The following is a 16,893-nucleotide window of genomic DNA, read 5'->3' as shown; positions in this document are numbered from 1 at the left end:
CTTTATTTTTTCAATTTTTTTAAGGTGATTCTTGTGGGCTTCATAAGTATGTCATCAAATAATGATAATTTTGCCTAGTAGCTTGAAGTCAGATTTTTGTTTCCTGCCTTATTGCATAAGGTAAAAGGATCACAATCATGTCAAGTTTAGGGGGTAAAAGTAGGCATCATTTTCTTGACTTTAATGGTAATGCCATTAGAGTTTCAGTTTCTGATAGTTTTGCTCCTTATTTGAGGTAGTTATTCTACACCTCATTAAAGAAGAAGCTCCTTTTTCCTACTTTACTAGATAGACAGGTAGGGAATGGTTTTCAATTTTGTCAAATATCTTTTTGGTGTGCATTGAAAGATCACTTAAAATTTTTATAAAGGCTCATTTATAATATATATTATCCCAGTCACCTTCCTAATACTAAAAGTTGCTTTTCCCTGTTTAACAATGTTACATTATTCTTTTAATATACTATGAAAATCAGTTTGCTAATGTTTTTGAGAGAACAAGACTCTGAGACTGTTGGCTATTTCTCATATTTTAGTGTCAAGGTTATTTTAACTGTTTCTCTGTGCTGGAGAAATGTCTACTTCTGAGGAGATTTGGTAATTTCTCTTTTCCCAAGAAATTATCAAAGTTATTGATATTTTAACTTTATTCCTATAGAATCATGAATAGTATTTTTAACCTATTTCTGAATATTTTATTTCCTTTCCAGTTTCTAACTATCTGTATTTTTTAGCTTTATTGAAGCATAATTGACCAAAAACAGTATGTATTTGAGCTGTTACAACTTCATGTTTTGATATAGGTATACGTTGTGAAATGTTCACTACAATGAAGCTGATTAATATATCCATCACCCCACATGGTACCTTTTTTTTGTCGGGAGAACACTTAAGATTTACCCTCTTAGGTTACTTCAAGTATACGAGTCTATATTGTTAACTATATTCACCATGCTGCACATTAAATCTCCAGAATTTATTCATCTTCCATAACTGAAACTGCATCCTTTGACCAACATCACCCCATTTACCCCATCCCCCAACCGTTGGCAACTACCATTCTCTCTGTGCTTCCGTGAGCTTGACTATTTTAGATTCCACATGTGAGATTATGTGGTATTTGTCTTTCTGTGTCTGGCTTATTTCATTTATCATAATGTCCTCCGGGTTCATCCATGCTGTTGCAAAAGGCAGAATTTCTTTCTTTTTTAAGGATGAATAATATTCCACTGTATATTTTCTTTATCCATTCATTCATCAACAGACGTTTATGTTGTTTATCATATCTTGGCTATTGTGAATAATGCGGCAATACACATGGGAGTGCAGATATCTCTTTGACATACTAATTTCATTTCCTTTGGATATATATCCACAGTTAAGAATGTTAAGTCTTATGGTAGCTCTATTTTTAGGTTTTTTTGAGAAGCTTTCATAATAGTTGTACCAATTTGGGCCAGCCCCGGCAGCCTACTGATTAGATTTGGCGTGCTATGCTTCAGCGGCCTGGCTTCAGTTCCCAGGCACGGACCTACACCACTTGCCTGTCAGGGGCCGTGCTATGGCAGCAGCTCACATACAAAAAGAGAAAGATTGGCAGGGGATGTTAGCTTGGGACAAATCTCCCTCAAGAAAAAAAAACTAGTTGTATGAATTTACATCCCCACCAACAGTGTACAAGGATTCCTTTTTCTCCACATCCTCACCAACACTTGTTATCTTAGGTCTTTTTGATACTAGCCATTCTAACAGGCTTAAGATGATATCTAATTGTGGTTTTGATTCCCATTTCTCTGGTGATTAGTGATATGGAACATTTTTTCATATATCTTTTGGCCTTTAGTATATCTTCTTTGAGAAATGTTCTTTTCTCATTTTTTAATTGGGTTACTTTTTTGCAGTTGAGGTGTAGGCATTCCTTATATATTTTGGATATTAATCCCTTATCACATGCATAGTTTGCAAATCTTTTTTCACTTCAGCTTGGCTTTTCACTCCATTGATTATTTCATTTGTTGTGCAGAAGCTTTTGAGTTTGATACAATCTCATTTGTTTATTTTTTTCTTTTGTTGTCTGTGCTTTGGGTAGTGTCATATTCAAAACTCATTGCCCAGGCCAATGTCAAGATGCTTTTTTCCTATGTTTCCTTCCCGGAGTTCTGTGGTTTCAGGTCTTAGATTTAAGTCTTTAATCCATTTTGAGTTGATTTTGATATATTTTTTGAGATAGGAGTCCTGTTCCATTCTTCTGTATGTGGATATCCTGTTTTCCCAGCACCATTTGTTGAACTTTCTATCCTTTCCCAGTATGTTCTCAGCACCCTTGTAGAAGATCACTTGACCATAAATGTGTGGACTTATTTCTGGGATCTCTTTTCTGTTTTATTGATCTCTATGTCTGTTTTTACACCAGCACTATACTGCTTTGATTACCATAGCTTTGTAACATACTCTGAAATCAGGAAGGATGATGCTTCCAGTTTTGTTCTTCTTGCTTAAGATTGCTTTGGTTATTTGGGGTCTTTGTCATTACATATAAATTTTAGGTTTGTCTTTTCTATTTCTGTAAGAAATGCCATTGGAATTGTGGTAGGGCTTGCATTGAATCTGTAGATCACTTTGGGTAGTATGGACATTTTAACAACATTAATTCTTCCAGTCCTTGAATACAAGGTATCTTCCCATTTGTCTGTGTCTCCTTTTATATCCTTCATCAATGTTTTGTAATTTTCAGTGTACAAATGTTTTACCTCTTTGGTTATGTTTCTTCCTAAGTATTTTCTTCTTTTTGGTGCTATTGTGAGTGGGATCATTGTCTTAATTTCCTTTTTAGATAGTTCATTGTTTGTGTATAGAAACATTACTGGTTTTTGTATGTTGATTTTGTATCCTGCAACTTTGCTGAATTTGTTTATTAGTTCTAACCAGGCTTCTTGTTGTTGTTTAGTCTTTAGGATTTTCTGTGTATATAATCTTGCCATCTGCAAATAGAGATAATTTCATTTCTTCCTTTCTGATTTGGGTCGTTTTACTTTTCTTGTCTAATTATACTGGCTAGGACTCTGGGTACTATATTGAATATATTGAATGGTGAGAGTGGGCATCCTTGCCTGGTACCTTTGTGGATTTGGAGCCAAGTCTGTAGAGTGGCAGGGCTGCTTCCAGGACTACAGGCAGGACCACAGCTGGCCTGCACTCCAGTGCAGGCCTGCCTTCTTCCTAAGACATCTTTCTTCAGTCTTGGGCTACACCAGGGTTTCACTACTTGCATCCCAACGTTCCCGCAAAGGCACTTTTGATCATGGATGGCTGCCAAACTGTTGTTTTTGTGGAGGAACAAAAGCTAGGGACCTCCTATTCCCCCACCTTGCTGACATTACTCCCTTTAACCATCTGTGTTTATGTATATTTTTTTTATTTTTCCTTAATCAGATTTCCCAAGAAATTACTTTTCCCTCCAATAAATAAATAAAGTGAATGTTTGGTTTAGTTATTAGTTCTGTTTATTTTATTAATTTGTTAAGTTCTATACTTATATAATAACTTTCTAAACTAACTTTATTAAGATTGTGTTTTATTTTTGATAAATTTGTGACTTAGGAAATGAGTGATTATTGAGGGAAAAATGTTAATCACTAAAAGATATAGCAAACATCCCAGAATAAAATTGCATTCCCTAAATGATGATAGAGAAAGTCATATAACTATTCTTTTTCCTCATTGCTCTGCCTACCAAGGGGATTTCTTCTAAATCTAGCTTCAAGATTGCCATAGGCTACTCTTAGCAACAGATTAACTTAGAAGGACATAGGACAGGAAATATATCTTGCCAGCAGAGCAGTGTTTTTTATTTCTGTTCTGTGTGAGTTGTACTTCCATCATTCATTTAGAATATAGGTCACAAGCAAGGAGAAGACACCCATATTGGGTGGGTGCAAAAGCCTGCCTGGCTTAGAAGCCTAATAACCCAAAGAAGCCAATATCTCTTGTAACAACCCCAAAAGCATAACTTCCAGCATCTCCAAAGAGATGAGCTCAGTTACAAGAATTACTGCACTCAAAGAAGCCCAAAGATATGGCTTCCCTTCATGCATTTATTTCTCTCTCAGTCCAGAGACATTATTGCTCAGGGGTCGTTTTACTTATAAGCAGTGTTGCCTGGACACATAGTTAACGTTCAAACTTTATCATGTTTCCAGGAGAACAGAGCTATAAATTAACCAAAAGCCAAATTCTCATTCAGAATAGGTGTTTAGAAATGTAGGTCTTATTATTTTTTTTAGCAATTAAATATAAACCAATGTTTTATTTTTTTATTCTGTCTATATAACTTAAAATTTCAACCTTAAACCTTACTTTCTTCTTTTGTTCTCCATATTTTCACAGGTAAAATTTGGAAATTATGCTTTTGTATGGGATGCAGCTGTACTGGAATATGTGGCTATCAATGACCCAGATTGTTCCTTTTACACCATTGGGAATACTGTTGCTGATCGGGGGTATGGAATTGCATTGCAACATGGCAGTCCTTACCGGGATGTTTTTTCACAAAGGTAAGATTTGTGTGGTCCAAATAAGAGGAGAGGAAATACACAAAAAGAAAATCTACTTAGCTGCTCCATTTAACTTAATACATCTTGTTATCTTTGTCTGGAGAACCATGATAAACAATAGCAAAAAAAGATAGTAGTTGTTCAAAAAGACATTCATTTCCTGAAGCATGTATTGAAGTAGTATTTTTCCCATAAAAAGGGAAAGTATTGCTGCATATAACTGATTTCACTCTCAAAAGATTGATATACAGGGCTGGCCCCATGGCTTAGTGGCTAAATTCAGCATGATGCACTTCAACAGCCCTGGCTTCTAGGTTCAGATCCCAGGTGCAGACCCACATCACTCATCAGCCATGCTGTGGCAGTGACCCACATGCAAAACAGAGGAAGACTGGCACAAACATTAGCTCAGGGCTAATCTTCCTCAAGCAAAAAAAGAGGAAGATTGGCAACAGGTGTTACCTCAGGGCAACTCTTCCTCAGCAAAATAAAATATATATATATCGATATACAAAAGAAAGTAGTATGTTAATAATTTCTTTAGAACTTAAGTAGTTTAGTCTTTGCATTTTTAGGGACTAAATGTCATAGAGTTAGCAACATCAATTCATTTCTAACAGCACCAAAGTACAAAATAAACTTTAGGACCAATTTCAAGTTACTGAAGCACAGAACAATAGGGATGTTTCAAAAGGAAAAGGGTAAGCATTTTAGAGTCTCTCACTCAGTGTTAAAGTTTGTACGAGGCTGTCCTGGAAATTGAGACAGTTTATTAAGAAATTATACCCATCCTCAAATCAGAATTTTCTATTATAAATTGTTTAAGAGAGAAGGTTTTGAAATGTATATTTTAGATTAACAATGTATATGAAAGACTTGGGCCTGAAAAGAAGTCACAAAGATCACTTTCATTCTATGTGCTGCCAACAAGTTTGACCTTGAGGAAAAGTAATATCTGTCAGGTAGAACTAGATTCCACTTATCACTGATAATACATTTTGTGTATTTTCTAGATATACTTATTTTCAAAAGCTAATGTCAGATCAAGAGGGCAGTTCCAGGTAGCACTAAGGCCCCAAATTTCAAACTATTTGAGTTGCATTCTTCAAATTTTAGGATAACAAGCAGCCAGGCATTTTGTGGTTAAAAACAGAGAAAAACTAAGTCAGTAGTCCAGAATTTATCATCACTCTTCCATCAGCTAACTAAAAATCTAGGCCTCTCTCCTTATCTGCAAAAGAGGAGGTTAGATTAACTCTAAGGTCCTGTTGTAGTCAGCTTTCTGTGTAGCAACAACCCCAAGTATCAGTGACTTTTAAAAAGTTATTTCTCATTCATGAATCATAGGGCTGTGAATTGGCTAAGTTCTGCTGCAAGTTGCGGGTCCACTGCAGGTCCCAGCTATGCAGCTTCTCATTGCAGGGCCCAAGCTGAAGAAGCAGCCCTATCTGGGACATCCTGTTTTCACTGCAAAGAGCATTTGCAAAGAAGGCTGGCAGAAACATGCAGTGCCTCTCGCACTTCTTGCATGGATGTGGCATATGTCACATCTACCCACAGACCACTAACTAAAAAGAGTCTCATGGCCAAACCCAAAATTAATGGGATGGGCAAGTGTACTACCCATAAAGGGAAGAAGGGAGTAAATAATTATGAACAATATCCAATCTACCAGGGGTCCCTTCTGGCTCTAAAAACTTCTAAGTGTAAGACAAAAATGAAATATGCATAAATTGGGAAGTAAAATATGAACTTGTAAATAATGACTGATGAATCAAAACACATTTATCGATGAGTAGATTCTAAAGTGAACAAGCTGGAAAATCAATTATGCCATAGGGACTTTACCTGCGAGGCATCTGCAGTCTAGTAGGAGATTGAAGACCCATGTCCATGAAGCAATGAACAATACAGATATTTCTATAAATGTGTGCTGGCATTTAGCTATATACGATATCATATTGCTTATTTCTATCTTGTTAAATTGTGTAGTTGAGATATTGAAACAGCTAAATACCATACAGAATAAAGAGTTAATCAAAGGAAAGATGAATAAAGGCTCTCCAGAGAAGGTGAGCCTTGAACTTGACCTTGAAGGATTAGTGGAGAATAGTTAGGCTGAAAGGAAAATATAGATAATTCTTGGGGAAACAGTGAAGGCAACAGAATAGAAGTACGAGAGAGGAGAATATGTTGGGGAAAATCAGGACATCAAGTTGATTTGAAAGGACATTTGAAGTTTAGAATTCATAGTGAAGGCCACAATTCTGGAGCCCAGGAGTAAAATGATGAAGATGGCATCCAAGGGAAGATTAATCTAGTTTTGATATGAAGGCTGCATTAGAATCAGCAAAGACTAGTGCAAACCCAGAAGCATGAGATAACGCAGGCTTGGCCAGAACTGGGTAAGGGAAAATGAGGAGGGAGACGCTTCTAGGCGAAGAGTCACCCCATTGTTTTTATGAGTTTAGGACCGAGGGTGGAAAGCATAATAGAACGAAAGAGGATGCCAGGCTTTTATGGTGAAAGACCAGCAGAAGAGTTTAGTGGATCCTTACCATGAACCAGGTAGACGAGAAAAGGATGGTTTATTCCTTAGTTGGGGTTAATTGGCTTTTTCTTCACTACAAATATTTTTTGTTTCCAGATCTTATGTCTGAGTCTTTTACACAAAAAGTGAAGCCAACAAAATCAATACACAAATGTAATAGCAATTAAGGAAATATTTAATAAATAACACCAAGGGTTCCATTTGTTATTATCTCTGTGGTGCTTTACCTATCAGAGACTTTAGTTCTGAGGCAATGTACGCCAGCGAACTGCCGAAAAGTCATATTAAGCGTGGAGCATTACTTTTCCTTTGTTTGAGTTGCATTATGGATGTTGACAATTTAAATTGTCTCTTTCTGTGGAGTTCCTTAATAATGACACTCTGCATCCTGGTTCCCTGGACATCTGGGAGAAGAGAGAGCCAGGAAAGAAACATGATCTGGCAGTTGTCACTGTGGCAACTCATTTCTCTATAAACACGTGCCACGTTAATCTATTACCGACACTCTCCCCCTGAATTCAGAAAACGTCTGCATTCATTCCCTTTTGCTATGACATTAGGGAAAAGAGATCTCTTTTTTACTGACTCATTTAAAATACTATAAAGACCATAAAATTTAACCATTGTAGTACATGTTAGAAATTATTATAAACAGCTTTCATATATCAACTTATCCTGGGCCATTGATTAAACTAAATCATTGACTACTATTGTGATTATTTTCGGTGAAAATGACAAAATTTAGGGTGATTTTTAATAAGTAAATTATTATTTCTCAGATATATACAATATACCACAACCTAAAAAAATCAAAGTACTTTAATACATAATAAATATTAATATCTAAAATAAATATTATTAATTATATAGTAACTATATTTAATATCTATCTGCCCAATACCTGATATGCTTGTACATTTGAATAACACTTCAAAACATTCATGTGAAATGTGCATTTGTTTATTACACACTTGCATATTAGTGCACAACTAATATGCTACAAGTACATACCCTGAGCCGACGGGCCTGGGCTTTGGCATGCATCAGGTTAGGCATCCAAGACGTGGGCTGTGGGGATACACTCACTCATACAAGTGTGTGTGAGTGGACACGCACAGGAGTGACTTCTGAGGACCAGTAAGTGCTAAAATATATATAACCATAGATTGGGAAAGAAGAGCTTTGTTTCCTTGGTCGGCACAAATACTAAATAACTTGGCAGTATTTATACATCACATCAGATGGGTCAGAGTACTAGTGTGGTGGGTAACGTTTACAATGAATTCTCTGACACTATTTGTTCATCAAGTTTTATGTGGCCCTTTACATTTAATAGCTCTTAGTGTAAAAAAGTATTTAGTCAAAAGTTGTTTCATTAAAGACATTAACAATAGAAGAGAACTGTTTCCAGAGTGATATCATTATGCTATCAATAAAATTAACTCCAGCGTTGATCTTACAATATTCACTATTCATAAGGTTAAAAAGATAACCAAAACATATTTATTAAGCATCTAGTGTGAGCTCACTTCTGCTCTCAAATCTTAGTGAATGACAAGGAATGATTAATTCATGAGTTTAATTTTATAGTTCATCAATAAAAGAGTCACTTTTTGCCTATTGGCTCTATCCCTAAACTTTGGGAATGGAACCACCAAGTGGCAAAAAAACAAGGATATATTTCAAGCTGCATGGAGAAGGATTTTATTGCATTCATGATAGTGGCACAGATTTATAAACAATATTTCAACCCAATCACAGAATTTCGGAAGCTTTAGAAATGGAATGAACAGCAGTTTCCTTTTTACCCAGGGATGGAACTAGTCCAAAGGGGTAAATGACTTTCTTAGAATCAGAAACAAACAATAAAACTGAAAAAATTTCAAGATTTCAAATTCCATGTCCAGTGTCCTGATCATTATGCACCCTGTGGTCCCTTATCTCACGTTAAAAGCATACAGGAACAATATCAAACATGCTACATAATGCTTACTATGTGCCAGACTCTGAGTTCTTACATGGAGCAACCTATGAGGTAAATACTGTTGTTATCCTCATTTTACAGACATTGAAACGGAGACATAATGAGGTAATGTAATTTATCCAAGTTCACAATTTACCGAGTATTAGAGCTGAGAATCAAATCCAGACAGTCTGACTCCAAAAACTTACATACATTTTAAATAAACACATAGGCATTGTCTCTCTTTTTCTCTCTCTGTCTCTCTTTCTCTTAGGGACACAGAATAGAATTAATTATAATCCTTGATTTATGATATACTTTATTGGTTCATAAATGTCTACTTTTATTTGTTCATTTAGGTTTAAAATCCTTGAATATAGTCTTTGTTTCCCTTGCATTGTTAACTATTAGAGTATCTAGTGCTTTCCTTTGTATTTTTATTTGTATTCAGAAAAAGAATATTAAATCTTTTTACCTCCTTCTATCTTAATACTTCTTACACTTTACCTCTTAAGTCCTGCCTCATAAGTCCCTTGAGTTCAGGCACATGTCTGTACATCCCTAGTGCCTACCTTCATGCCTAGCATACAGTAAACATTCAATAAATACTTGATGAAGGAATAAAACATCTACCTATTTATCTACCTACCTATTTGGTCAAAGATCATCCTATTTACTTATTCTCCAATAAATTGAATGCCTCCTTTGTACTTGCTTGATATTAAAAAAAGTCTTCTATCTTCTCTTATCATAATTTTTTTTTCTTTCTTGGTTTCTCCAATTTTTCATACAATGAGTAATAAAAACTGAGAAGAAAAAGAAAACAAACATGCACAGGTCTACCTTTCTTTCCAACTCCCTGCTGTAAGAATTTTTATGCTTTCATTCCCCAAGGAACGTAGAAAACATTCCTTTCACTTGCAAGCATAGAGCCCTAATCCTTTTATTTCCCAACCAGAATGAGGTAGTTTCCAAGCACTTTGTCCCTTTTCAGAAGAGAAAAAGGCAATTTCCGTTGACTGCCCAGTTAGTGGCTCCAAATTCAGTCAACAAGTGGCTTGAGCTGTACTCTCGGTTGGCTGGAAGGATTTCTCATAGAGGTGCTTATAACCGTAAATTAAACAAACAAACAATTGTTTTCGCTGCAGACCTACAAAATATATGCAGTCCCTCAGCTCTGAGAGCAAGAGTGACATTACCAAGATGCATATGTAAACATTATGCAATATAAACTTACACATTAAACTGTAGGGTACAGACAATAAATGCTGAAAAATTTAGAGAAAGGAAAATCATTGCGGAGAAGAATAGGAAAGATTTTATTAGACTTGACCTGGAAGACATCAGGAATAAGCAGAATTTGGATATGGGAACAGGCACAGGTAAGACACCCAGAAAATGTGAGGAAATCATAGAAATGGAAACAGTCATCACGTGTTGAAAGGACAATGAGAAGGAACAACTGGACTGGAGAGAATATTGGGAGAGGATATGGGTAGAGAAGCTGAAATTGAATGTCACACCCAAGTATTGATAGCAGCTATTTATTAAGTATCTACTATGCTAAACACTTGATGTATTTCATGTAGTACTTGCCTCAAGTCTGTGGATTGGACATTTATTAATTGCATTTTGTAAATTTGAAGCAACTGAGGCTCACAGTTAAGTATCTTACCAGTCATACACAAATGATAAGTGGAGCTAGGACTCAAACCCAGGTTGGAGCTCATGTTCTCTCCACCCCACGTGAGCTTTGTGGGGCTCTGAGGAGAGGAATCTGTGGACCGAGGAGCATCTGAGGAGTCTGAGGTATGGGTTAGAGGAGACAGAGCTTACTGAGGAAGGCCGTTACAAGACTGTTGTAACACTCCAGCTGTGAAGCAGTGAGAACATTCTCAACGAGAAGGAGCAGAAAAGATTAGACAAAAGGTACAGTTTAAAGAGGGATAGACAGGACTTGGTGGAAATCAGAGAAGTTCATATAATGCAGGAACCTGAACAGGAAAGGAAGTGCAGGGTCAAGCGGCCACAAACAGCCCCCTCTTCTCTTCTCCTTCCAACTCTCTTGTTTTCCCTTCTTGATCATCTGCTACAAGTTTTGCATCAGCTCAGTTTCATCTCCAGGTAAAACCAATTGGAAAGTCATTTCCAGAAAAGCAAAGATTATTAAAAAAGAAAAAAACAAACTGATAATTCACTACCCAATAGATATTTATTTCAAATGACCTTCTAGCTTGCAGATTTTTGTTCTCTAGTTGCTCAAATAATATTCATATATCCCTAGTAATATTGTTCTTCTCTCTCATACATCAGATAGTATTTTTTAAATTATATGCATTTGTATACATACACACACACCACTAAAACCAACTGGTTTTTATTACATTTTCTGTTTTAGATCAAGAAAACAAGATAGTTTAGATGGGCATATTTACATAAAGTAAGAAAGGAAAATGAACGCTCGCAACACAAAAAAAGAGAGAGGACGTTGAAGGCTCACTTTCAAAGGGAGATAGGAGTAGAATAAAATAATATATATTTATACATATATTTTTATTTAAAATAACATATTTTAACTATAAAGTGTTAAAGGCAATTAATTTATTTCTCATATAATATACATATATTAAATAACAGCCTCTGGAAACCATTGAAAGGAAGGCACTATTCCCATTTCAGAGCAATTCCCTTTTAAAACATTTGTTTTAAACTTAGAATTTTGAATTCTGAGGCAGCTTGTCAGTCATGTTTTTTTCTATTTCCTGAATCCTCACGGAGCTATTTTCACGACTAATATCCTGTGGGCTTTACCAATTTCCCTGACTACTGCTTCTAGTGTGGAACTTAAGGAATTCACATTTGTCTCCGTGTTTATTCTAAATAAATGGCAGTGTAAGTACAACTGGTGATATTTCCGATATGTTAATATTTCAAAAATATTTATTACATGGGCATTATATAATTTGAGATTAGTTTTATTAACCCTGCAAAGCAGTAGCCAAATTTTAAGAAAATTACATGGCTTTACTCTAAAGAAGCATACGGCATTCCCATGGTTGAGCACCAGCCCAGCCATCAGACAGGCAATCCCATGGAATAAGTTTTGAAGTCTTAGAAGATTCTATTTTGCTTGTATTTACATCATACTTCATTTGGGGAATACTTCATCCAAGGTACAAGAGTACCCTTTATAAACAAGCCTCTTTTATCAGACTTTTCTTAGAAAAGTACCAAGGAACAGGGAAGTCAAATGACTTGCACAAGATGCAAAGCAGTATTTCAGTGGGATAATGAACCCATGACGTTGGACCAAGCTGCTTTCCAAGAAGCGAGTCTGATCAACCTGTTTTCTAAATAAGATTTGTGCTGTTTCTTGATCTCAGTAAGTATTGTTTCATTCAAAAGCAGTTGTTTTACAGAAAGCATAGTTATTATAGTGGTATAAAGTAGGTCTAACTAAAGCCTGAGTTTTTGACATTTCAGAACGTAAATCTACAAATGTGTATTGAACTTTAAAGTACACATACACACATGGACACACGTGCAAGCACACACAAACTACGAAGTCAGTTATAAGCCTCTCTCAAAAATACCTTTATTCCATTATACTTACATCACATATTTCAATTCAAAACATTCATTTTACTCAATAGACTTAGTCCCTAGATATTTTTTACTGTTTTAAAAATTCAACCTCCTTTTAAAGGGAAAATTTGATGTCATTGAAGATAATATAATATATTACTTTTTTCTCAACCCTTAAAATATTGTGAGCATGGTGACAACATGGGAATAAGCACATGGGCTCCCATGATAGTTACATTGATAAAAGAAACAACCACAGAAGATGATAAATGAATGAGACTTCGGCCTGCATTTAGATGAACTCCCTAATTTTACAAATGTGAACTGAGAAAGGAAGTCGGGTGACCTGCTTAGAGTCTAACCCTTGGTCAGAACATGCCCTGGGGACCACAAACCCAGGTTCCCAGTCCAGTGTTCCACCGCAACCCTGTTCCGCCAATTCTCTTTGTTAAAAAATCTTTGTTAAAATTTTTTATCCAAAAATTTACGAGTAAAATAAATATTTTCAGAAGCGCAATTATATCTTATATAAAGGAGCAACAGCATTAATTAGTAAATACATTTAACAGGGTCATAAACATGACCAGAGCATCTATTTAAAAATTGTCATTATTGGGGCTGGCCCACTGGCGCAGTGGTTAAGTTCGCACGTTCTGCTTCTTGGTGGCCCGTGGTTCACCAGTTCGGATCCCGGGTGCGGGCATGGCACTGCTTGGCACGCCATGCTGTGGTAGGCAGTGGAGGAAGATGGGCATGGAAGTTAACTCAGGGCCAGTCTTCCTCAGCAAAAAGAGCAAGATTGGCAGTCATTAGCTCAGGGCTGATCTTCCTAAAGAAAAAAAAAATTGTCATTACTTGGGGCTAGCCCTGTGGCTAAGTGGTTAAGTTTGGAATATTCTGCTTTGACGTATTCCATATTTCCAGGTTTGGTTCCCAGGTGCTGACCTACACCACTCATTGGTGGCCATGCTGTGGTGGCAACCCACATACAAAACAGAGGAAGATTGGCACAGATGTTAGCTCAGGGTGAATCTTCCTCAGCAAAAAAATAATTGTCACTACTTTATCAACATACAGAAAAAGTAGCACAGCTGATGGATAGAGTGTTATGGATTGTGTTACCCCTAATTTATGCAGAAACTATACATAGACTAAAATAATAGTTAACATTCATTGAAGACTTACTGCATGCTGGGTACTATTATAAGTTTCCTCACGATATTAAGTCATTTAATTCTCACAATATCTTTCTCAAGTAAATACTAGGATTAGCCTCATTTTACAGTTGAGGAAACTGAGTCACAGAAAAGATAAGCAGTTTTCCAAGGTCATAAAGTTAATAAGTGGCAGAGCAAGCAAGATGTCAAACACTATATGACCCTAGTTTCTGCTCCCACAAGTCTAATCACATGCACCAGCGTGCACCAGGATAGCAAGCATCCAAATTGTCTTCATGCCTGCTCAGGTGGCTGCCTTCTCTTGCATTAACATGCTGATAGGCATTTTAGTTTACATGAAATTTGGGTGACTTTCAGAAACTTAAACACACGCCAACAGCGAGAGTCCTCCTTTATGATGAGAGGGCAGGTCCATCTAAAATTGAAGCTGTCTTGCATCAGCTGATCAGAAGTAAGCAATAAAAGTATTGAAAATTGAAAACTGTGGGAGGATGCTGCAATTATTTTCCCTCCCTCTTATCTTTTTTTGCTATAAATAGCTTAAGAGTGTACTTGACCAAAACTTTAATTCTTCCTTCATGGAAGTTTTTATTCATCAGGACTTTTTAATTGGTGGAATCCATAATTGCCTCTTATCTGTCTCATTTCATAGTTCTTTGAGCAGCTCAAATAAACTAACATCATAATTGGTCAGATTGTCTACTCACATGTTGAATGCTTACTAATATGAAACAGAACCTATTATTTCTGGAACTAAATTACGGCTAAGATAAGAATGTAAGATTTCCATATGGAATAACACTTGTGAATCCCTGTAGTGCAGAATGATAAGTCTAACAGAGGCACCAACAATTTTTGTCTTAATTAACACAGTTCCCTGCTTTAGCACCGACTTCAAAAAGAGAAAGACATTCCTTAAAGTGTGCGTTCACTTTTTTTTCTTAATAATCCATTCTATACCTGTCATTTCTGAAGCTATTTATGTTTGGAATAATGTTAGTAACTACTGAAAATGATTAAAATCCAGCATGTTTTTGTTTTATATGTTACTGGTCTCAGAAAATGCATATAAAAATTGTGCCGTAGTGATATTCTTACCAATGGTGCATGGTGAGACACAGAGGCATGATGGGAAGAGCCAGCAACCTAAAAAATCATGGTGAGCTTTATGTTCAGATAAGGTTTTCAGGATTTTTCCAAAATAATGTTTTCTGTAGTGACACTTTTATTCTGAAGATTTTTGTCAATTTTCTTTCCATTAATTACCCAGGATCTCTGCACTGCCTATAAAAGCCAGTCAGGCCCTTCTAAGAAGTCTCTCATATTCTTTGAGCCAATCAACATGAATTTTACTAATGTGATTTTCTCCTCTTCTGTATTTTTTAGCAGCTGCAGAAACTTGCCAAACAAATTGCCTTCCAACCAGAATATATTCAATAAAGTAGATATGAATACTCCATTAAGGTTGATGAGCTAGAATAGACTAGAACCCAGGTGCCCAGAATATCAGGCCAAACTGTGTGACTTTAGGACATGGGGAATCATTGAAGAATTTAGAAAAGACTAGCCATAATCAGAAGTATGCTTTTTGATCAGTCTAGAAAGAATGTTTGTGAAATAGAAGAGGAATTGACTAGAAGGAAGGCTACAGTTAGGAAGCCATTACTGTATCTATAAAATAAATTCAAAGAAGGCAGGAATTTTTGTCTACTTTATTCAGAGACATATTCCAAGCATCTAGAAGAAAGCCTACCACATAGTAGATGTTTGGTAAATGTCAGATGAATAAATGGATGAATGTATCACTTAGGAAAAGCAAAAGGCCTGAACTAGAGTGAAGGCAATAGAAAAGGAAGGAAAGGGAGAGAGATTGAAACGTAATGCTGCTCATCGACTAGATACAGAGATGGGGGAAAGGGGAACCAAGCATGATTTTGAAATCCTTAGCTTTGCTGGCTGGGAGATGGGAAAGTCATTCAAAGAAAAGACAGGAGAGGAAACTGGTTGGAGAGTGAAAGTATTTATTTTGGTCTAGACATGTTGGGTTTGAGGCACTGGAGGATGATGCATACATATGGGGAAATCCAGAGACTATGACAGACAAATGACAGTGCAGGGGGGAACTTGAGGGAGAGGCTGGAGCAATGGATATAGATTTGGACAAACTCTCCATTAAGATAAAGCCAGAGACATAGCCCACAGAAAGGGCATAGAGACAAAGAGACAATGTTTGAGGTAAAAATTGCTTTCAAATGTCCCTTTTTTGCTTTCCTCTCCTTTCCATTCCACAGTCACTAACCTAATTGAATCTCTTAGCACATTGTGTCTGGGAACACGACTATCCCTTTCTCTCCAAACCTATTCAAATCTTATGCATTCTGTGGGTTCTAGTTCATGAACCATCCTAAATATAAGTCTTCCCTAGAAAATTCAGCTCTTATCAAACCCTTCATTGTGTTTCTGTATTTTATCTTCTCTGTACAACATATGTCACTTTTTTGTTAATCATTTCTTGTGTTCATACTTTGACGTTTCAAACATACTCTAAATTCTTAGCTTGCAATGAATTGCAAAATCTACCTTATCCTTCCTTTTTTATCTTCTGTAATAAATCCCTGGTAGGTGTTCAATAAATTTTTGTTAAGTAATGTTTGAGAGGGAAAAACACAGTCCTATTCTCATTTGTGATTACTAAGGCAAGCAACTTACCAGAGAATAGGATTTGTGTTTGTTCATTTAATCAACAAATATTTGTTGAGCAAGTACTTAGGGCTTGATACTATTTTATTTTTCTAGAGATAAAATGGTGAACAAGATTGGTGAGGTTATTGCTTTCCTGAAGCTTATATTATACTGGAAACTTGGAGGATGAAAGATACAATAAATGAGAAAACAAATAAATAGGATAATATCATTTTGGAAAACACACTATGAAGAAAATATAACTGGGACAGAGGATAAAGATGGACCAGGGTAGGGGTAGGTCACAGAAGACCTTTCTGAGGATGCAACATTTTGCAATCTTGAATGTAAAATTTGGAGGAAGAGTATTCTATGCATAGGC

General features: G+C 36.2%; 1 protein-coding gene across 1 annotated transcript in view; it reads left to right on the top strand.

The window, feature by feature from the left end:
- The window catches only part of GRID2 (glutamate ionotropic receptor delta type subunit 2), a 1,366,457-nt gene that overhangs the window by 1,246,477 nt on the left and 103,087 nt on the right, over nucleotides 1-16,893 (top strand). Inside the window, exon 14 of the mRNA XM_046657173.1 lies at nucleotides 4,386-4,552. Coding sequence (XP_046513129.1) covers nucleotides 4,386-4,552 — 167 coding nt within the window. The remainder of the gene's footprint in view (nucleotides 1-4,385; nucleotides 4,553-16,893) is intronic.

The sequence above is a fragment of the Equus quagga genome, chromosome 3, assembly GCF_021613505.1.
Source record: "Equus quagga isolate Etosha38 chromosome 3, UCLA_HA_Equagga_1.0, whole genome shotgun sequence".
NCBI lineage: Eukaryota > Metazoa > Chordata > Mammalia > Perissodactyla > Equidae > Equus > Equus quagga.
The sequence above is the reverse complement of the archived record's forward strand: the minus strand, read 5'-3'. Positions and strand labels throughout refer to the sequence as shown.